The sequence below is a fragment of the Sus scrofa genome, chromosome 1 (genome assembly GCF_000003025.6).
Source record: "Sus scrofa isolate TJ Tabasco breed Duroc chromosome 1, Sscrofa11.1, whole genome shotgun sequence".
In the NCBI taxonomy this organism is placed as follows: Eukaryota; Metazoa; Chordata; class Mammalia; order Artiodactyla; family Suidae; genus Sus; species Sus scrofa.
In genome coordinates this window covers 191,599,407-191,623,256 of record NC_010443.5, presented here as the reverse complement: position 1 = coordinate 191,623,256, position 23,850 = coordinate 191,599,407, and the positions used below count along the sequence as shown (strand labels likewise).

General features: G+C 48.6%; 1 protein-coding gene across 5 annotated transcripts in view; it reads right to left on the bottom strand.

Moving 5' to 3' along the window:
* Positions 1-23,850, bottom strand: part of NTRK3 (neurotrophic receptor tyrosine kinase 3) — a 406,414-nt gene that overhangs the window by 318,419 nt on the left and 64,145 nt on the right. For all 5 annotated transcript variants that reach the window (XM_021083214.1, NM_214271.2, XM_021083220.1 and 2 more), the window contains 2 exon segments: positions 16,969-17,043; positions 16,385-16,456 (listed from right to left, as the gene is read on the bottom strand). In XM_021083214.1, the coding sequence (XP_020938873.1) occupies positions 16,385-16,456; positions 16,969-17,043 (147 nt within the window).

Sequence of the window (23,850 nt, the reverse complement as noted above, 5' to 3'; positions counted from 1 at the left end):
TTGCATTGCCCTCTGGCTGTGCCCAACACACTGAATGCCTTGGGGCTTCGGGTCTACCCAAGGAGAAAAGGGAAACAATGATCACGCATCCAAGATCCCTCCATCCCTCCATCGAGTTCCCTCTCATTCATCCTCTGATTGTCTGCCACAGGCAAGCACTTGCCAAGTACTAGGTATCAGGTGGTAGGGAAGAGAAGCAGGATGCCCATCTTCAGAAAGCCTTCAGCCAGTAGGAACAACAAATACCCATCATTAAAAGATAATTATTACATTTAAATATATATTTTATGCAACAAGTGCAATAGAAGGAAAAGAACCAGGGCCTTAGAGAAATGGTGGGAATGGTATCTGTGGCAGGGCTTGGAGTGTCATGAAAAGATTTCAACAACGCTTGAGCTGACACTGGAGTGGGGGGTTTAGGCACTAACTAAAGAGTATGTATGGTGACAGTGGATGAAAGACTTCCACCTGAGGGACTATGCAGGCAAAGCTGTGAGGGGAGGTAGCATGGAACAGTGGAAGCTTAGAGGGGAGCCCAGTGCAGCAGGAGTGGAGAGCAGAAGAGGTAGGGTGGGTGATGTGGGTGGAGAGCCCTTGGAGTGGGTCCCAAGGCTGGTCCCAGACCCGTTCTGCTCTGTTCACCCCGGTCTCTGGCTGGGCTGCACGTTTACCCAATGGACGGAGGCAGGGAACATGGCTCTGAGCCTAAGAGCATCATAGGCTCAAGTATGAGGATCAGATTGAAATGCATGGCCAGCTGCATGGAACACAAATGTGGGATGGAGTTAGGAAGGGCAGCTATGGGGAGAACGCTAAGGACCCTGGTGTGTAAGAGGCTGGAGGCCAGGGAAGGACACACCCTCCCTCTGGAAGGAGGCATCTGACACCTGCTGTCTGGAAGCAAATGGGGCATTTGGTGGTTTGGGGGCTGTCCTGCAGCCCTGGCCCCATCCCCTGCTCTTCTCTCCCGACCCTGCAACCCTGACTCCCCCCACAGCAGCTGACTCCTACCCTGCAGCCCTGAATCCCCCCTCTTTCAGCCCCTACTCCCTGCTCCTTCAGCCCTGGCTCCCCATTCCTGCAGCCCTGACCCCTGCCGCTGCAGCCCTGGCTCTCCTCACAGGAGCAGCCCCCCAGAGCTCTGCTGCCTTAGGACAAAGATCCTGGATCACAGGATCACCCTGGATACAGGAGAGCTAACATATTCTGACCATTGAGGACCACCTACATAGGGGCTGTAAGGAAAGATGAGAGCGGAAGTGATGCCGTCAGCTGATTCCAGTTTCACTGGCAGCCTGTGGTCCCTCAAACACATCCTACTTCCCTGTCACTGCCAAGCCTCTGGACGTACAAAGCAAAGTTCCCTCTGCCTGGAATAGTCCTTGCCCAATACCCCACCACCCAGCCCCCCAAGCTCCTTTCAGCTACTGACACCCATTAGGTGTGTCAGGTTTGACTGTCTGTGCTCACCCCAGGGGGCATTCTCTGCTGCAATCACCCCCTCACCAAAGATGCGACATCTGCCTTTACCAAATGTCCTTCAGGAGCCCTTGGTCCCCACCACATGGAAGAGCAGCTGCCTCTACCTTTTGCTTCTCTGGTGCTCACCCCTAGAAGCCAAAAATGTAAAGGTAATTCACCTTGGCAGCTTTGCCTAAGACACAGTAGGACCTCAACAGGTGTATATGGAGGGAATTCATAAAACTCATGACTCAGGAAAACATCACATGACCCACAAGCCACTGGCAGTGTACTTCATGGGACTCTAAGGCACAAAACCTAATGGTTAAATGGCAGGCTCAGGGAGGGGAAGCTTGTCTCCGGATGGTGCTGATTTCATCTGCATCAGCAACATTCTTTACAAAGTCTTTAGAACGTGATCTCCAAACTCAGACAGAGTCACATTGGAGGTTTTTTTGCCTCCATTTTTAGCCACACTAAAAGAGACAAATTGTTTTGGTCAAGTTTTCCCAGAATCCAGTGTGTTGATGAGGTCCCCTCACCGCCTCCCATGGCAGCATCTGCTCATGGTCCTAGGCTCCCAGGAGGTTGGCAAAGAGACCACAACCCCATATCATCCAAACCAAGCAAATCAATTCCAGAATCAACGCCTCCCCTTGAATAATCTGTCATATGCTCAGGTTCCACGCTCAGCAAAGTCCTTTCCCAATACTATGGGGGACGTGCAGACAGCAAGATTGAACCCAAAGACACAGGTGTGGGGGAAGAGGCCAGCTATTTGCTGTCTAAAGAGAACAGATCTGCACTATTTCTCCTTTCTTGTAATAACATGTTGACCATCGCCTGGGCATGGGGAGCAGCAGAAAGGCCAGACCACCATGCCCTCAAAAGGCTGGTACTCTCATCCTTGGGCTCTGGGTTTAGGCTCCCTACAGACCCACTGTAGGGTCCCTGAGGACTCCTGGGCCCTCATCACACTGTAACGTCAAATGACCAGAAATGACCCCCCCAAACCCCTACCCTGGAGAACTCTAGTTGTTAGCAAAGGCCCAGCTCAGGCAAGACAGACACAGCCCCACCCAGCCAGTCACTATCTTGCAGAGAGAGACAGGTGGCCCTAGGGGTGCCTTACACCCCTGGCATAGGCAGCCCTCTGACTAAACCAACTAGACCTAGCCAAATGCAAACAGGACAGAAGTTATTAGGGGTGAAGGCTTCAGAATCACAGAGCATGCCAGAGACTTAACCACATTAAAGAAATGCTGGTATAAACTCTGAAGTGGAGAGATGAGCCATAGGAGAAACATCTGTCTGGAAAAAGGATGGGACACAGGGCTGAGATTCAGGAACCAGAGAGTCACACACTCTAAATCTGGCTCTTCCATCTCCCTGCACATCTGGCTCCACATCACTACCACCCCTTTTTCTGTCTCAATTCCCTCTTTGAAAATGGCCATAATCATGGACTTGGAGAGTAGACTGGTGGTTGCCAAGGGGGAGGGGGAGGGAGTGGGAAGGATGGGGAACTTGGGGTTAATAGATGCAAACTATTGCCTTTGGAATGGTTTAGCAGTGAGATCCTGCTGTGTAGCACTGGGAACTATGTCTAGTCACTTATGACAAAGCACGATAATGTGAGAAAAAAGGTCACCATGCTGTACAGTAGAAAAAAATAATAAAATGTATTGGGGAAATAAAAATAATAATAATAAAGCCACTTAGAAAGAAAAAAAAGAAAGAAAGAAAAAAGAAAATGGCCATAGAACATGCATAAATAACAATAACAATGCGCTTACTATGACCTCTGACAATAACAATGCATTTACTATGACCTCTGAGCCAGCAAGGGTGCATGGCCTTGAGACTGCCCCAGAGAACTGGGGTAGAGGAGGGGCTCACTGGTTCCAACCAGCTTCCTAACCTGGCTTTCTGACTCCTTTTTCCTTGAGTATTTGGTTTTCCTGTATGCTGGGTAAGAATCCCAGAGAAGCCTAAGATGTGGCTGCTCCAAGTCTGGGCTCCCAAATGCTTTCAAAAAGGACTGAACTTCTGAGCTCCTGTAAGAGCTTCCAGGATACAGGGCAGACTGTTTATTGAGCAGCTACCATGTGCAGACACTGAGGGAGGTTCAGTCTGTTTACTCTGAACCCTCACAAAAAGGCCTGTGGGGCAGGAACTCGCTCCCATAGTTCTGGGAAGGATACTGACACTCAGACCCTCGGCCAAGAACACAAAGTTGGCAAGCTGGAGATTCAGTGTCTACCTCCAAAGTGCTTGCTGTTTTCACTCCTTCATTCACTCCCTTGTGTATTCATTCATTCAGTTCTTCAAACCTGCATTTAAAATTTTTAAATGTGATGTAATATGACCTAGTCTTTGCCTCCTAAGAGCTTGCACATCACGGGGGAAGATATACCTCTGCAAAGGTGTGTTTCAGGTCTAACCTGGACTCCTCAGGTGGGTTTCAAGGCGATTGTGGGGAGCAGCCCCTACTGGCAGCCAGGGGGCAGCACATGGCCTAGCCCTGCTCTGTGAGATGGATGCCCTTTGAACCCAGAACAGTCATCACGGCTGCATCACAGAGAAAAGGCAGAGGCTCCTCAAGACCAAGGCCAGCCTCAAGAGACAAAAGGGTTAACCTAGAAATAAAACTTTCACAAAGCCATCAGGAAGAAACCAGAAAGAGACAACGAGACTGCCAGCCTGCTAAGGCATGAAGAGGGATAAAAATTAATGATGATTTCAAAATAGCCAGGAGACTAATCTCATTTTCTAAATCTGTCCTTAACAAGAAAAATGGAGAAAAGAGATGTGGACAAATGGGAAGTAATGAAGCCTTAGGGGAGGGGAGAAAAAGAAAAGAAAATCTACTGAGAATAATCAAGGCTGGAAAGTACAGGAGCATGGTCTAATTCCCAAGGCTAGGAGACACACAGCCCAGAGTGTTTACTCAGCATTAGGTGGAATCTTTCGAGGCAGGGCTGGTGAGGTTACAGAAAACTTCAAGTTCAGTCCAGAGGATCCTAGATAATGGAGAGAGCCGAAATCAGAAAGAACATTGTCTGTGTTCGTCAACGGTAACTACGACCATTGCAAAATAAATATCGCCAACAGTGGCAAGCAAGCGGGCTGTGTGGCCACACAGTTTGGGTCGCTTTGGGTTGGCTCTGGGTGGATCAGGATGTTATCTACAAAACAAACTGAACAGAGAGAAGTTAACAGGGAAGGTGTGAGTAATTCCAAGATCACAGGGAGTCTGGAGGAGAGACACAAATGGATGAGAAAAAAGAAACTCAACTTAGAAAGCTCGCCTAGGGAACTAGGGAACAAGAAGCAGGTCCCTGGAGAGGCAGTCATGCAGGAGACTGAGGGTGTGAGTGGATTGGAAATTGACTGTTTTTGGAGTCAAAAGAGAAATGAGTGGAGAAATTCCAGGTTCAAAATCTAGAGCTTGGTGAATTCTAGGTACAAAACACATTTGGGGTTCAACAGCAGTAAGGAGGATCTGTTTAAAAAAGGGCAATAAAGGCTCTGCCTGGAACCGTCAGATGTCACAGGAGCTGGAGTGCAGGAAAAATGCAGAGTTCAAGGCACATCTACAGAAATGATACCATTCGGTGGCACTTTGGGAGTTATCAGCTGATGACATTGCAAATGGGACACGAAATCATGTGATGGCAGAGCACGGCCTTGGAGTTCATCCAATCTGGTCCATGACCCCTCCTTTCCCATCCCCATACCCAGACCTTGTCATGGGTCTGCCACCCACAGACCTGGTTCTGCCTGGGACTGAAGCCAAACACAGCCAGGGCTGGTGACACAAAAAGTAGCCCCTGCTCCCTGGGAATGGGTATAGGGAAAGGCTGCTGCCCACATCCATACATCATAAGCATGTTGATCATGCTCTTGGCATCACCATCGCTAATGGCCCTCCCGAGTGCCAGACCATGGGCTAAAGGGCATCGCCTGGTCCCCAGGTGTAAAGCAGACTTGGTTTTAGGGACTGCTTCAGTAGTGTCCCAGGTCTTTCTCCCCACATGTTCCCCATTCTAAGAAGCGCTGTTGTGCAACTGACTGCCTACACTCCCTCTCTGACCTGGTTCAGGGAACTGACTCTAGCCCAGGCTGGACCTGAGTTGGCCACATCAACAGTTGGCAGAGTGGAGGTGGGTAGAGAACAGGCTCTGGAGCCCTAGAGGTAGCCCGCCCAGGATTGGCTTCTGTTCCTGCCACTGAGCAGCTGTGTAAACAGGCAAGTCCCTTAACCTCTCTGTGCCTTTAATTTCCCATCTGTAAAATGGAGATTACAATGGTGTTCACTAGCTATTGTGAGCATAAAATGACACATAATGTTCGTATATGAATGCCTCACATAGAGTCAGCGCTCCATGATGTCCTCAGAACTCCGGGGCAGTGGGGGGAGGGGAGAGCCCAAATAAGCTGAAAACAGCTTTTCTTTGGCCATGCCTTTGATTGCCTCGGATGCCATCCTTCCTAAATTCAATGAGGCCAGGTCTGGACCATTCATAACACTGCTTCGTTTTACAGATATGGAAACAGACTAAATGGGTTACATAGCTTATCCAAGGTCATGGGTAACACAGAGGAAGAGCAAAGTGATGTGTAAGGAGTGGTCAGCCAGCACCTTTGCAGCCAAATAGTACCTCTAGCATCTGAAAGCCACACAGGCTCCCCCCAACTCACGTGGACCCAAGTCCAGCATCTTCTCCCCTCCTGACCACCACTCAGACACATCCCTGTGGGACGTCCTGACTCAAGCCTCGCGTATCATTAGATCTGCAAAAATCTCACTGCCCTGACAAATGGCTCCATTTCTAAGTCCTGTTCCCTGGGAATTCTTTTAGCATTTACCTGCTGGCCAGACTTGATGGCCTGGAACATGAACATGTGTCTACACAGTTCTGGGAGGAATTCCAAGATGGGAAAAGGGCTGGACTCATCCCACGGTGAGCAGCAGCCCCTGTGCCATAAGCAGGCTGTCTGTCCACCCGTTCAAACCCACACTTCATACAGCGTCCAACACCCCACCACCTCCCTCGTAAAGCCCCTCAGGCACTCCACCTCTGATCCGAAATCATACTCACAGTCTAAACCAGTGGCCCCTCCACTGCCTTGTCCTTGAAGACTGGGGAAGACACAATGTTTCAAAGGCATGGGCTGTTCCACCTCTGTCACCAATAACCCACAAGCTCTAATAAAGAACCATCACTTGCCTACCGTTTTCTTCTTTATACGAGTAAATTAAAGAAGGTACAAAGCCATCCAGCAGGAGCATCCTCTACCTGTGTTCTGAAACCCTCTCTGGGATATTGAAAGGAGCAGGATGGCAACTAAGGCACCCAGAGTCAGTATGCACTCCACCCTGTGCACCGATTTCAGCCACCGCTGTTCCTGATTTATCTGTTTTTGCGCCACAGCAGAAGTTTCTTTTTTTCTCATACTCCATGTCCACAGAAGGTCAGCTGTGGCTTTGCTCCATCATCTCCCCAGTGAGACATAGGCTAATGGAACAGCCTGTCTGGAACATTAACATCCTCTGTCCCGTGGCAGAGGGCAAGGGACACAATGGACCACACACAGGCTCTGAAAGCGTCTGCTGAGGAGGGATGTGAGACACACACACACTCATCAGTTTTATTGATATAGAATTCACATAAAAGTCACCTACTTAAGTGTACAGTTCATTGGTTTTCAGTATAGTCACGGAGTTGTACAACCATCAGTCTAATCAGCTTTAGAACATTTTCTCATCCTCCAAAGAAACTGTACCAGTATATTCCTGACTTATCTTAAGCATACTGGAGATTATAACTATGGAGGCTCTCATTGACGCCCACGAGAATATGGCATAATATAAATCTCATTTGTCACATCTGGTATAACATTTTTTATTTTTATTTTGGCCCTGCCTGCGGCATGTGAAAATTCCCAAGCCCAGGATCGAACCCAGGCCACAGCAGTGACAATGCTGGATCTTTAACCACTAGGCCACCAGGAACTCCACATCTAGTATAAAATTTTTTAAATGGCTAAGACCTGAGAGACATAAACCTCACATCCCAAAACCACAGACCTCTCTCTAGGACATCTTCGGAAAGGGTTCTTAACCCAGGGTCCAAGTAGGTCTGCAAATCCCTGAAAATGCATGAGAAGTGATCTGTGCAGGTGAGTGTGTGAAGGGTGTCTTTTATGAGAAGAAATTCCATAGAATGATCATAGAAGGGTAGAGTCATTGACATACTCAGCAAACAGCCAACAACCCCTGGCCATGGGGCAGGCATTACTGTAGGCACCACGGCAGAGGCCAGCAAGTCCCTGCTCCATGGAAGTTCACATTCTAGTGGGGGAGACAAGTATAAACAAGTAAACAAATAGCTGAACGACATACTTTCAGATTATCAAAAGTAGTAAGAACAGAGGAAATGGAGTTCCCATCACGGCTCGGTGGTTAACAAACCTGACTAGTATCCATGAGGACGAAGGTTCGATCCCTGGCCTCGCTCAGTGGGTTAAGGATCTGGCATTGCCGTGAGCTGTGGTGGAGATCCTGAGTTGCTGTGGCTGTGGCCTAGGCCGGCGGCTATGGCTTCAATTAGACCCCTAGCCTGGGAACCTCCAAATGCCATGGGTGCAGCCCTAAAAAGACAAAAAAAGACCAAAAAAAAAAACAAAAAGAACCAAGGAAATGAGGAACCACATGACACATGACAAAGCAGAGAATGACAGGTGTGCAAGGAGCAGAAAGGCCACCCACGTGGGAAAGTCGGCCAGGCCTTGCTGAGAAAGACATGGGAGGGGATGATGAGAAGGAGGCAGCCCTGCAGGGATCCTGGGGCCGGGGTTAGGGCTGGGTCTGATGGCTCAGCAAGCATGAAACCTCCAAGGGGGAAATGAGCTTGGCCTGTTCAAGGGACTGAAAGAAATGTTCCTAGGCTGCGGCAGAGAGCCAGAAGAAGAGTGAGAGGGAAGTGGAGAGGGAAATGGAAACCAAATCAACTCGAATCCCGTGGCCACGGTAAGAGGCTTAGCTTTTATTGTAAGTAAAGCGGGAAGTAATTGGAGGGCTTGAAGCAGCAGAATGACACGATCAGATTGATGTGTTTAAAATATCACTCTGGCAAACTGCGTCGGGAATGAAATGTAGGGGACAAAGTGGAGGCAATAAAACCAGTTAGAAGGCCATTATCATAAAGCCAGAAGACAGGAAGGTGGCTGGGACCAAGACAACCCATGAGGAGGGAGAGGAAAGGGGATGGATGTGAAGTATCCTGGGGACCCGATGGAGTGAATGGCAGGGTGGAGGAGGGCAGGTAACGGGAAGAGTCAAAAACAACCCCTAGGGTTCTGGCCTCTGCAATTTGGTGGATGGTACCACTCAGAAAAACAAGAAACACTGAGGGTGTGGAGTGAGGATGTGGAATGAAATCAAGAATTCTGTATTGGCCAAGTTAAGTCTGACTTGTGTCTTAGCCACCCAAGTAGAGATCTCAGCGGGGCAGTTTGATTTATGAGTCCAAAGGGCCAGAAGGAGTGGCTAAGAATATAAATGTAGGGCTTTAGCTCTGAAGTCCCTTCCAACTTTAACTATCTAAGGTTCTCTGAAATCAGAGACCAGTGAGCAGGGGGCAAGTCATTAATAACAGCAAAAGAGTATTGAGTCTTACGTAAAACACTGTCTTAAGCCCTTTTCAAGCATCACCTCATTTAAAGCTCAGAACAATCTCATGAAGTAGGAACCCTTGCATTTCCTTCCAAGCGCACAGAAGCTCAGCAGATTGCTAAGGTCCCACAATAGGACTTGGGAGATCTAGGATTTGAACCCTGGCCTTCCTTTTTTATTTAATTTTTTAAATTTTTGTTGTGAAAGTATAGTTGCTTTACAATGTTGTGACAATTTCTGCTGTACAGCAAAGTGACTCAGTCATCCATGTATGTGTGTCCTTTTGAACCCTGGCCTTTCTGTCTCCAAAGCCCACATGCCTGTGAGCTACACAAGTGCAATGGCTCAGGCCTCCATGGAGAACAGAGGAGGACGGGCACGTGTGGAGAGGAGGTCGGGGACAAGTGTGCCAGTTACCACCTCCTTGGGACATGGAGAAAAGTCAGTGCAGAGGTAAGGGGCAGACAGAGAGGCAAAAGTCTACTGATAGAAGAGCCACACAATGTCTTGGAACCCAGGATCGATCGGGTGGTTGAGAGAATGCTGAGTACTTAATAAATCAACCTCACCATGCGTTCTCCCCAGTGGTCTCAGGAGAGATGTGCTGTGGACACAGCCCTGTCGTGAAAGGGCATGGACTCCAGCCACTTCCTCTTTTCCTACCCGCCCAGCATTGCTGACTTTCTCTCCCCAGGAACCTAACACCGCTGACACAATCACGCCTAAACCAGGACACTCTCCCCTCCCACCCCATGCTGCTCCCACCCAGATCAGCTCAGGGCTGGCTCGCCTGGGTGAAGAGCCAGTGCACGTCTTCTGCTCACACTGAGGAGTAACTCAGTGTGATGCCCAGAGCTTTGGGGGCAAAGCAGGCAACTGCACACAGGAAAGATCCTGCCACAACAACTCTAAGGGATTACGTACATTCTTTGGGATTGCTGGAACCTTAGGTGACACACTCCTGGAAAGAAAGTGGGCTACAGGCTAGTGTTAAGAAAGCTTTACAACAGAGATATTCAGGTCGTAATGGAGCTGTTGTTAGAGGATTTGACCCGAATAGGGAAAGAAATGAAACAGAGCCCTTTCAACAGAGCTCTTTGAGGATGGATAGTGCTAAATCCCCTGGGGGAAACAGCGCTCTCTAATAAAACTTTAAAGACACCCTCCCTCCGCCCTTCCCATAAGGAATTCTTGCTGTGAAAATGAGAGAGAAAGAGAGAGAGAGAAACAAAACCTGCCTGAGAAGCAGAAGAGTTCATGGACTTCAGAGTCAAAGGGATCAGAGAGCAAATCCTGGCTATTCCACTAACTGCTGTGTGGCCCTGGGGGAGCTCAGTCATGACTTCCGTGCCTCACTGTTCTCATCTATGAAATGGGAGAGGAGAACCCTAACTGACAGATATGGTGAGGAGTGAGAACACATTTGCCAAAGCAACAGGTCTAGTCCTGGGCACGTAGTGAGTTCTCAGTCAGTATTAGCCCTTTCCTCTTCTCTGATACCTGCATTTTTTTTGGGAAATGTTTGTTTTTTTGTTTTTGCTTTTTAGGGCCGCACCTGCAGCATATGGAGGTTCCCAGGCTAGGGGTCAAATTGGAACTGTAGCTCTCGGCCTAAGCCATAGCCACAGCAATGCAGGGTCTGAGCCACGTCTGTGACCTACACCACAGCTCACAGCAACGCCAGATCCTTAACCCACTGAGTGAGGCCAGGGATCAAATCAGAAACCTCATAGTTACTAGTTAGATTTTTTTTCTGCTGCACCACAACAGGAACTCCCAAGAAAACGTCTTTAATTGCATCAGTGAAAAACATTGTCCCTTCTGGTCCATGAGCTACAGTAGAAAGATTCCTGAAAAGAGAATCAGAGGAGCTCAGTGTAGTTATACTTCTGCTTCTTACAAGTCAGACCCTCTCTGGACCTGTCTTCTGAGCTATAAAATAATGCTGCCTGAATACAGAACCACAGTATGATCCAGAAATCCCACTGCTGAGCATATATCCAGGCAAAACTATAATTCAAAAATATACATGCACCACTATGTACATTGCAGCACTATTCACAATAAGCAAGACATGGAAACAACCTAAATGTCCATCAACAGATGAATGGATTAAGAAGATGAAGTAGACATACACAACAGAATACTACTCAGCCACAAGAAAGAATGAAATAATTTCATCTGCAGCAACAGTGATGCAATTAGAGAGTCTCATACTAAGTCAAGTCAATCAGAAAGAGAAGGACAAATACCATATGATATCACTTACATGTGGAATCTTAAATAGGGCACAAATGATACTATCTATAGAACAGAAACAAATTCATGGACATAGAGAACAGACTTGTGGTTGCCAAGGGGGAGGGAGTGGGATAGACTGGGAGTTTGGGGTGAGTAGATGCAAACTATTACACTTAGAATGGATAAGCAATGAGGTCCTGTTGTACAGCACAAAGAACTACACTCAGTCTCCTGGGATTGGCTATGATGGAAAATAATATTTTTTAAAAAAGAATATATGGAGTTCCCATTGTGGCTCAGCACTAATGAACCCGACTAGTATCCTTGAGGACTTGGGTTCAATCCCTGACCTTGCTCAGGGGGTTAAGGGATCCAGCATTGCTGTGAGCTGTGGTGCAGGTCGCAGATGAGGCTCTGATCTGGTGCTGCTGTGGCTGTGATGTAGGCCAGCAGCTGTAGCTCCAATTCAACCCCCAGCCTGGGAACTTCCATATTCTGTGGCTGCAGCCCTAAAAAGACAAAAAATAAAATAAAATAAAATAAAATAAAATAAAAGTAAAATAAAATAAATAAAAAGGAATGTGTGTGTATATATGTATATGTGTGTGTATGTGTGTGTGTGTATATATATATATATATATATATATATATATATGACTGAGTCACTTCACCCTACAGCAGAAATTGTCACAATAGTATAGTTGAAAATCAACTATGCTTTAATTAAAAAAAAATTTTTATGGCCACATCATGGCATATGTAAGTTCCCAGGCTAGGGGTCAAATTAGAGATGCAGCTGCCAACCTACAGCACAGCCACAGCAACACCAGATCCAGGCCTCTGTGACCTAAACTAGAGCTCACAGCAATGCCGGATCCTTAACCCACTGAGTGAGGCCAGGAATTGAACCTCATGGATACTAGTCAGGTTCTTAACCCACTGAGCCACATGAACTCAGAAAAAATTGTTTAACTTAAAAAAAAAAAGAGGAAGAAAAAGGCTTCCTACCACACTCCCCTACTCAGGATGGCAAAAGGATTAAATGAGATAGCATAGAAGAAAGAGCTCTGAGGCCGTGAAGTGCTCTGCCGAGGAAACGCAGTACTACCACTTGAGTGCAGTCCATGGAAGACATGGCCGTGACCCTAGGCGGAGTCTGGCTTCTATACCAGAGAGGCTGTGGAGATCCAGAATGAGCCACCCCAAAGGAAAGGGATCCCAGAAAGGAAGAGATGAGTCAACTGCAGCGGTGGGGTTAGAGCACTCAACACATCATCCAAGTTCACTAGCGTTGGTCGGTATGGTCACGAAATCAGATGGAAACAAGCTCATCAATGGCCATTGGTTCCTTTCCGAAACTAACATCCATATGAAGGGTCTGCATACAGTCTAGGCAAGGGGGACTCAATGGAGACAGCAGAGCATCTGTCAGGACTTATTCACCAGCATTTGAGAAAGACAGTCCTCAGAGAGACAGTGGATGGCAGTATTCTAGTCACCAGAGAGATGCAGGACCGAAATCTGGCTTTTCCAGAATAAAGCAGTGGTCAGAATTGCCATCAAGGTCACCCAATCCCACCTCTTTGATTCCACAGTCACTACTAGTAACAATAATTACATTACTATCAGCAGCTTCCATCTCTCAGCTCTATTTACCAGGCATTGGGCTAAATGCTGTATGTGCCTCCTATCATTTAATCTTTATCACATTCCACCACTAGAATAGGCACTTATTATTACACCCATTTTACAGACAAGAAAATAGTGATTCCAATTATCCATTTGGAAAATCCTTATCCTTAAGAATCCTTAATCTGAAATCCTGAAGATCAGGGAAAGAATATAAGGGTCAAAAATATTCCTGTCTCTCAAAAGGATTTCATTTGATGTGTATGAATCAGTATTTCATTTTTCACATCCAATAAAAAATAGAAGAAGTCAAGAAGAGATGGCCAATCATTCTTAAACCCTGGTGAGTCTTAAGCTGCAGCTGGCTTCGTGGCAGACATCTTGGTCTTCACCTCATTTTCTGGCACAAGGAAGAATTACACTGACAAATGCAACAGCAGCATAGAGGTGGGAGACAGTTGAACCAATCAGAACACTTTGAATAACTTGACTTTGGTATAGAAGGCAATGATTTCACTTCCTGCTTCTTATTCTGTACAGAGGGGAGAAGAAAAGACTTCTGAGCCATCACCCTAAAAAAATAAAAAATAAAAAACGCCGCCACGCCAGGGCCTGGCAATTAGTGTTGGAGTAAGTGATCATTTTGTGATTGCTCAGCTGGGGCCTGAAGACTTGTAAATGCATTTAGAGGACAGAAATAGAAGATGTGAGAGAGCAGAGAAACCTGGCCCATTTGCCAGAAGAAAATGTCCCGAAGCTGCCGGGAAAGTCATTCAGTTGGGATTTGGGGTGTGTCTTCGAAAACGAGAAAAGTTACTAAATAAGCCCATCAATGAAGCCAGGGCCTGTGCCTCAAGCTCTTGACTCTGCTCTTGGTGATCTCCAGGCTTCTCATGCCTATCACAGCCCCTGGATCAGGGTTGACCTCTTCTCATCAATCTGAGCCTCCTACTCTCCCCCGAAGTGGGCTGGACTGATGGTGACCCATCTTTCCTACTCTTGATCTATCCCTCTGTGGTCAAGAGCAAGTCCTGTGGCAAAAGCTGGCCAGTGTGTCCAGGAGGGAACAGGGCTCAAGATCATGGGCAGGCTCGCTGGTATTATCTACTCCAACCAGACCCTTCCTGCCCCCAAAGCTTGGGGAATCTTGCAAAGCCCCACCAGCTTGTCACTGCCACCACCCAGCAGATCCAGATCATCTCAAAAGTGATAGTGGGTTACCACCCTCTCTGGGAATCTCAAGGGTGAGTCAGAGACAGGTTCCAGGACAAGCCACTTCAGAGATACCTGCACCTCTGCATCTCTTCAGAGGTACATCCCTCCCCCCACCTCTGTGGCCCATGGAAACTCCATAGGTCCTGAAGTCTCTCAGTTTCCCTGAGACACAGAGCCTTACCAGGCTCTGAGTGCCAAGCCACTGTCCTCAAAGGGGACAGAGCCTCTCCAATGTCAACAGCTTCAGTCCCCCAAGTAAGACTTGAGACCACAAAGTGGCACGCCACATGTCATTCTGCCCACAGAGTAGTTTTGTGTGGCCCATGGAGTTGAGAGGTTTTATTTTTAGTTACTGGTATTTAAAAGTTGAGAGGTTTCAATGGACCTCCAGCTCTTCTTGAAAAAAAAAATCAGTAAATCAGGCAACTTGAGGTCCTGCCTCCTCATGGCAGCAGTCAGCTGGAATTGCTTGCCAGGGGTGACACATGGTCCCCAGCCTCCACTGTCCCCACCTGGTCCGCTGTGGGCATTTGGCTTTGTGACCCTTGTATGAATTAGTATGAAAAGGAGGCTTCTCAGAAGTCAAAAGCTTCTTCCCCTGGGATAGTTTGCACTGAAACTCAAATCCCCAATAAAATAAACACCTGAAACATCTGGTCCAAGGCCCTCCTCTCGTCCCAGCTACACCCCCAGCTGCAAAGAACACATATCAGGAGAAACCCCCACAGAGGGTCAACTAGGGCAAGGGGGCAACAGTTAAATGAGACAGCTGAACGGGAGGCCCCGGTCCCCAACAGCTACTCCATCAGGCCCTAAGCAATGGCCACACGGCGTGCTACGTCCAGAGGGAAGAGAGAAAGTTCAGCACAAAGCAGGGGTGGCCATATCTGATTTTTAAAATATTTATCAAGCACTTACTGTATGCTTGTGAAAACACACAGAGGTCTGGGGGGGTGAGGCCAGGACCGCCCAGAAGAAAAACAACTGGCCCAGCACAATTCTCCACAATCACTTCTCTTTGTCTCCCTTCCTCCACTTCCCTTGGAGGCGCTGCCTCTTCCTATGAGGTTCCTGTGCAGCGAGGACACCCTTCTGTGGTCAAATGCAAAGTGCCTGGGCCAGTGCAGCTCTCGAGTGGCCAAAGGAGACTCGTCTACACAGCATTCCTCCGTTTCTTCCCTGAACACAACAGACACCACCCCCTTGGTTCCAATGTCGTCTCTGCTCTTGGAGAACATGGCCAGTAGATGCCTAATCTGGCCCCCATCTGCAAGGAACCCTTGAGCAAACAGCAGGAACCCTCCAGCATGGGTGCAGTGTGTTGGCACTTGTCCTAATCACTCGCCCTGGGCTTCCTTTCATGCCCACCTCTCCCAAGGAAGAGGTGGTCCTCCCATCAAATCCCAGGGTCTGAAGCCCAGAGCTAGGCTCAGAGAGCAAGCACCCAGCTCATGTGATTCCCTCCCCTCCACCGCACTTCCGCACAGGTCTAGACAGAGCAAGCCTGCTGAGGCCCTGCCACCATCAGACAGGGGGGAGGGCGGTGGGAGGAGGGAGGCACAGACAGACAGGACCCCACCAGAGTCATGTGACTTCCAGCTCATCCCAAAGCTGTGTGACCTTACATACAGGGGCCTCCACTTTTCGGAGCTCTTGTCCATTGAACCCAGAATCCATTTAGACATGATACTAGGTCTGGCCCTGCTTCCCATCTTCTAGGCCCCAACCCAGTGCATGCATACACACACACACACACACACACACACACACACACACACACACACACACACGGACCTACAAATGGTCTCTAAAGTGTAGTATTCACATCACATGTACACTTATATGGGGGAATTTCCTCTCTTTTACTTTCCTATAAACTTGAAAATTTCATCATGGGTTGTCAATGAACTTGGGAGCAGGATACCCTCCTTCTCTACACTAGTCCTAGGTTTTCCTTCCCACAGGAACCTTGGACATCACCAAACCCCAAAGCCTCATTTTAAGCAGTAAAATCTGAGGCCCAGAGAATCGAAGGGACTTGCCTGGGGCACACAAGGGCAAATCCAGGGCCAGATCTTGGGCATTGGGCTTCACTGCCCAGGACTGTCTCTACCATATGCCTTCTGCCCACCCAGCCAGGGACCCAGCTCTACTCACATGTAGCGCAGGTGGGGGTTCTTGGCAAAGGCTCTGGGCTGGATGCTCCGAAGTCCTGAGTTCTTGATGGTCCTAGAGAGAAAAAGAGAGTCAGCAGAGCTTCTGGGGCACAGAAACATCTCCACTCTGGACCGAGGCCAACAGCAAATCAGGCCAAGACTAGACCACAGCCACCCCCCTGAACTGAATGCATCTCTTCATCATCGGTCTTCACTGGGCATCCGATTGAGGGGCTCCAGTGGGGGACATCTGGGCTCACAACCCTCTAGGACCTGGGCAACGGTGAGGGATGTGCCCATCCTGGCAAGTGGGTAAGAAGCTGGTCCAGCGACTACAATGCTACAGCCCCCTTTGGGCCTACTCCCATCCCCCACCCCAAATTCCCTGCAAACACTCGCACTGAGTCCAGAGGAGATAGCTTGAAAATTCCTCCTCCATGGGAACATCAGTCAAGCACAGGGCTGCAGAAGGAACGTGAGCTCCGGAGACCTGGGTTCGGATCTTGCCTTGAAACCCAACTATGGGTTGACCCCCACTCCATCTCCCCCACCCCCTCCCCATGACCTATGACCCAGGGCACTCACAGCTTCTGGAGGCCGGTGTAGAGCTCCATGTCCACAGCGTTGAGCGTGTGCAGACCGCGCCAGTTCTCTATGTGTCTGCGGAGGGGAGGAAAGGCAGGTTCAGGTCAGAGGAGGGGCCACAGGAAAGGCACTGGCTTTAGTGCCAGAGACCTGGGTCCAAGTCCTCAGCTCAGGAGACAGGCCTTTTTTTTTTTTTTTTTTTTTTTTTTTTTTTTTTTTTTGTCTTTTTAGAGCCATATCCATCTCATATGGAGGTTCCAGGCTAGGGGTCCAATTGGAGCTGAGCTGCCAGCCTATGCCACAGCACAGTAATACCAGATCTGAGAATCATTTGCAATTTACACCACACCTCACGGCAACAGTGAATCCTTGACCCACCGAGTGAGGCCAGGGATCGAACCTACATCCTCATGGATACTAGTCAAGTTCATTAACCACTGAGCAGCCACAGGAACTCCAAAGAGCCAGGCTTTCCACCAAGTCACCAAATATCTCTGAGCCCATTCCCTTCCCTGTGGTGCCACTCATACCACCTGGCTGATGGGGTTGTGTGAGATCCCAGACGCCCAGCCTATGGACAGCATCTAATGGCCCCTTGCCTGCAGAAAGACTACCCTGACACCCAGTCTCCCTGGTGTCTTTTTAGGGCCGCACCCGTGCCATATGGACGTTTCCAGGCTAGGGGTCTAATCGGAGCTGTAGCCGCCGGCCTATACCACAGCCACAGCAATGAGGGATCTGAGCCACCTCTATGACCTACACCACAGCTCACAGTAACACGGGATCCTCAACCCACTGAGCGAGGCCAGGGATCAAACCCACGTCTGCATGATACTACTCAGGTTCTTAACCCACTGAGCCATAATGGGAACTCCTCTGTGGGTCTTTTTGACTTACTTTTCTTCCAATCTCCTGCCTTCTTTTTTATTTATAGGATTTTTTAAAGGACAGGCTCATTTCTAAATTTCTGTCCATAAAGACAACAAAAGTCGTGTGGTTAAAGGGTGGGGGAGGGGAGTTTTCCAGTGAACATGGCTTTGGATGGAAAAGCCCAGGAGCAACACACACCACCTCAGGGTCCCCCAGGAGCCAACACTGATGGTCCCCTTTGGGTGATCATGGCCTAATCCATCTGGAGTTCAAGAACATCCACAGCTTGATCTGGCAGAACCAATTCCACAAAGGAGGACCCACTTCCAGCTTCACCTCTGGGACTAAAGCAGCTGTGGTTTTGAGGAAAGACTTTCAGCTCCTGGGCCTCTGTGTTTTCATTTGTAAAAGGAGACAGTTGCCCTAGATCAGCAGTTTCTCCCCCTTCTCTTCACAAAGATCTCCTTTTAGAACTTTCTCCCGAGAGACTTCATGTTTAGGGAGGTTTATGTCGAGCAAGCACACCACATTTATTAAGTAATAATTAATTCATCTTCTCAGATTTATTAATCAAAGTTATAAATCACCATTAACCAGAGCCTTTTATCAACAGGAAAAAGCCAGTGCTAACGCACTGAGCGGATAAATTTCAACCCAAAGCAGAGGAACTGTAAAGTACTGTTAGCATGGGAGGGCTTGTCATGGGTATGGATTTATGTCTTTGGTTTGGCCAGGTTTTTTTGTTGATAAAACACTAGGGACAAACATCCTCCATTACTGCTTTTGGAGTCCAGGTTGGGAACTAGTGATGATCCAGGTCCTTTCCAGCTCCAGAGCTGTCTGAGAGGCCACCCAGGGAATGCCAAGGGGCCACAGGAAAAGGCCTCCCACTGCCACACTGCCCTCCTGGGATCGACTCTCTTGTCAGTGCCCTGGAGGTCTAAGCATCCTCCTTGTGAGGAGTGCAGAGAGGTGACAGCTCACACTGGATCAGAGGTCCCTGAGGCACAGAAAAATGGCAGCCACCCTCCCCAGACATCTCCTCACCAGCCCTGCCCCACCCACAGCTCTGCCATCTGTCACCAAGCGGAGCCAGAGCCAGAAAGGCCATGGCGGGGGGCAGTGGCCAGGGCCTCTGGAAGCATTTCAGAGGCGCACAGTGACAAGGTATGCCAAGAGCCCTTTCTGTACCACATTCTCTCGGAGCCCCCGCTAAGCAGCCAGACACACTGGCATCTGCTAGGGACAGGGACCAGGTGGCCTGGTCGGTACTGAATTCCAACTCCAAAGCCTTCTCCCTGGAAGCCGCACAAGCCCCAGGACAGTGTACTTGGTCTGGTCTCGCCAGGGCAGTGATCCTGGCTCCATGCCAGGTGGAGAGGAAGGCCAGAAGGAGAAGAATGACCTGTGCCAGCCACAGCCCCGCCCAGACTGTCCACTGGGTCCTCGGTCCTCGTAAACTACCAAACAGATCGTGGTGTTTCTACAACCAACCGTTCCTTCACAGGAGCGTGGCTTCAGATAAGACCTGCTCCCAATTGAGTTGTTTAAATAAATGAAATCATTTTTCTAAGCCCACATTAGAATTCATTGCATAAATGTGTGTTTATTGTGGCTGAGCTGTCCATCATTATTGTGTTCTAATACTTTACCCTTCTCAGCCTTCCTATCCTTATGCCCACAAACGGCCCTTCCCCATCTAGGCACACACTGAGATAGAGCAGGACGATGAATGACGTCCTGGGTGCAAAGAGCTCCCTGGTCAATAGAATATGGCCCCTACATCCTCTTTTGGGTCTGAGTTTGCCTATACTGGGGAGTAGCTTTTTTTTTTTTTTTTTTTTTGGCTACCTCGTGGCCTATGGAGTTCCTGGGCCAGAGATCAGATCCGAGCTGCAGCTGTAACCTACACCACAACTGTGGCAATGCCAGATCCTTAACCCACCGGTGCTGGTGCCAGTGATCAAACCTGCAACCCAGCTCTCCAGAGACACTGCTGATCCCATTGTGCCAAAAGGGGAACTCCAAGGAATGGCATTTTAACAGCCATGATGCAATGGCATGCTTGGGAGTTGGGGCGCTAGAGGCAGGTCAGCCCATCACCCTTTTTTGTACTGCCTGGGAGCTAAGAACAGTTTTTTATTAAAAAAAAAAAAATCAAAAGTAGAATCCTAGTCCATGAGATGTGAAAAGTGCATATAATTCACATGTCAGCCTTCATATCCATCCATTTACTCTTGTCTACGGCTGCCTTTGGCCCCCAAAGATGGAGGTAAGTAACTGCTGCAGAGACCCGCCTAAAATATTGACTTTTTGGCCTCTGATAGAAAAAGGCTGCTGACCCCTGCCTAGAGCCAGGCTGCCAGGGTACAGATCCCGTCTCCTCATTCCCTCTATGTGTCCCTGTCCAGGTTACCTCATCTGTGGGCCTCAGTTACCTTGTCTACCAAATGGGGAACAGAAAGCACCTTTGGCAGAAGAAGAATGTGAGAATTGAAAGGCTAAGTTAAAAAGCCCTTCGGGCAGCTGGGGTCACAAAGTAAGTCTTCAGGAAGATTATTTTTAACCCTGTGCTTTGCAGAGGCTGATCAGTGTCTTCTCAGTTTCCAAGCTAAACGGTGCATCCTGGTTCTGCTGGAACTTGTCATTTCTCAGTAGTCATTGATAACTCCAAGTGGCAACAGGGCGGAGGGGTAGTAAACCTGTCATTCATGACCTCCAGGAAAACCGTTCAAGCTGAAATTATAAACAGGTTCAGAGGCTGCACAGACAGCAGCGCAGAGCAGGTTCACAGAGAAGAGCAGGGCGGCAAAGGTGCAGCCTGACATTTGCAGATGACATTGCCAGGGCACCTGCCAACTTTTCCCCATGACTCACTGCTTGGTACCAGCCCCAGGAGGTCAGTTGTGGTGACTCTGCTGGCTACTTTGTGCTAATAGAGAGACCATAAGTTTAAGTGGAAAAGGCAGGCTCTAAAAATACAAGAAAGAAGATAAAATATGAGAGCAGCCTGCTTTGCTTTCATTCATGGTAAGCAGGGCTTCTCTCAGCCTTACATGTGACTGTACATGTGACTTCTCCTTTTTGTATGCTTTTCTGGGTTGTCCAGGTTGTTTTCAGGGAGAATTTAATTTTGTCATTTGAAAAACTATAATAATGACCTTTTTTCTCAAAGGAAGTTTAGGCCCCTGAACCCTGTGCAGGGCAGCCCCTGATCACCCAGTTCCAGGACCACAGGCTGCCCCCAGCCCAGCCCTGCAGAGACATCCCACACCCCCACCCCCATCACAGGGAGAGAAGAATTCAGAGCGATGCCAGGAAGATAGGTCCGAGGGACTGCCTGCCCTATGTCTGTCCACCTAGGCACAGGCCCTGCAGCCTTGTTCTCTGGGTGCTCCCTGCTTCAACCAGGACCAGGAAGAGGAGAGGAAGAGAAGAAAGAGGTGGACTCCAGCCTCCCTTTCTGACTTTAAATGATCTCCACTGTGGCTCCATGAATTCAGTGGTTCCCAACTGGGGGAGTTTTACCCCCTGGGGACATTTGACAATGTCTGGGGACATATTTGGTGGCCAAGACCGGGGAAAAGGAATGACATTGGCATCTCTGGGGATACTTCTGAACATTTCCATTTGCACAGGGCAGCACCCCCACAACAAAGAATTCCCAGCCCCAAAGGCCATAGAATGGAGGCTGGGAAAGCCTGCTTTATTCTACAAGGCTTCTACCTAAGATTCCATTGAAAAAAGGGTTTCAAGGCTCCCAACAATAACAGTTTTGAAAATAACTGTTGTGCAGGAAATACCAAAAGGCCCTGGAGCCAAAATTGAAAAGCTTACCTCTAGGCAAAAGGATCCAGGTGAGAGAAGAAAATCAAACTATGGCTCTCAGGACACTCTCATGCCAAGGGCATTACAGAGGAGGGAATCAGGGGTCTTTGGCCCACTGGACCATGGCCCCAGCCAGGTTACACATTCTAGAAGCAATCATGGTCCCCTCTGACCAAGCTCTGGCTGGAATCCACAGCCTTCTGCCTTTTCCTTCAGTGAAAGTTTCCCTTTGGCATTTCTAAAGCCTCTTCGTTGCATGGAAATCTGAAATGTTCCATCCAGAGAGTCAGCTCAAGGCCCTGGCCCCACCCTCTCACCACTGCCCTTGACACCACAGAACCAGGACTCTGCCCAGGCCCAGTATTCTTCCAGAGAGAGGGAGGAAGCAAGGCTGAGCTCTTGAGCCAGAGCCGGGCTTAGGGCTACAGCTCAGGAAAACTTATTGAGGTCTCAGTGGCCCCCGTGGTCAAAGAACATGTTACTGCCAGGTGGACTTGGAGACAAAGGAGCCACTGGAAGTGGCTCACCCAGAACCCAGTCCTGGAACAGGTAAACCCCATCCACAGATAGCTGCTTTGTACCCCTACAGGAATGAGTCAGGGCACAAGAGAAATACGAATTAATACATTCATAGAGAAGATAAAAATCCTCTGTGCTAGAATAAATCCAATTGTGCTTTTGGACACTGCTTCTTCCTCCTTCTGTTTGGCTGGGGCCAATATGGTAATGAATTGGCAGTCTCCAAGCATATAAAAATTAGATGGTACAGACTGTGGTCCCTATTTTAATTAAAAACACGCCATGTGGACTTGTTTAGGAGTTGTTTATACCTCCAATATTTAAGTCCTAAACACAGAAAACTAGCACACTGAGACGTTCATCCAACACAAAGGGACCAAGGTTGCTGGGGAGGCCCATGAGAGGGGCAAGCACCCTTTACCACCAGGACTCTCCTCCTCACCTGGGTACCAACAAGTCAAGGACTGGCTGGTGGAATAGGAAGCAGCCTTCCTTTGGATGTGTCAAGCCCAGCACTTCCTCATTTTCCCAACCTCTTCTCACTCCTCTCTTGCTGTTAGATTGCTGTTCCTTTTGCTGTGATTCCTCACTGCCACCAATGAGCTATTCTACATAACCAGATTTTCCAGACAACCAAATTTAAATACACAATTTCCTTGCTAGATGTTTCTCTTTTCCCCTAAAATGCATTACACTCCTCCTTGGCTTTCGAAGCAGAGTAGACAGAACACCATTTTCTTGATGATCCTAGACCACCGTGAATCACCTACCAAGCCCGAGAGCTGTAACACACAGACACCCTCAGAAGCTCTGGAAGTAGACAGAACTTGTGCCCCTACCCCAAACCATCCTATCCTGAAATCATTCCTGAATTCTAATGGCTACTGCCTCCATTTTGTATAGTTTTCTGGCTCCTTTTGTAATGGGCTGTCCCTCCCAGGGGCCCTTCCTCCCTTCAGATGGGCTGTCACCCGTCTGCCCTGCAGCCCCTTGGAGCACAGAGGTCAAGGGCAGGCACCCTAGAGGCAGGCTTACTTGGAGATGACCCCCAGCTCTGGTGCTGAGATGCCAGAAGCCCCTGGGCCAGTTACTCCAGTCCCTCCCATCCTCACTTTCCTAACAGGACATCCAGCTGGTGTGAGGATCCGATAAGGTGAGGCCCAGGTCCTCCCCTCAACCCTGAGGCCTAGCACAGGTGCAATGCCTAGCTGGTTCCATCACTATAACGGGAAATGTGCATTATGTAAGCATCAAGAGAATCTGAATAAGACTCTAAGGGATTATGAGAAACACGTACAGACATGCATTCACACATGTACACACATATATAGGTAGATAGATATGCGCCCTTGTTTCCTCACTTCGTTTCGTATCCCTTTTCTGGATAATTGATATTGCCAGATAAGTAAGCATTCTTGTGGATAATTCATACTTCACATTCTCCTGGTGGCTCGACCACTAGTATCGAGGCACTAGTGTATCCACCCTTGGGGGTGTATCCTGGCAGGAGGTAATTGAAACGGGTGCTTCTGAGACGTTTTGTATGTGAGGATCCCGCTCCTCTAAAACAGAACATAAGAGCTTCAGATAACAAGGCTGTACAGAATTCCCTCCGGCCCCAGGTGTTCCTGTTTCCCATCAAACCTGAGGCTCCCATCACTTCCT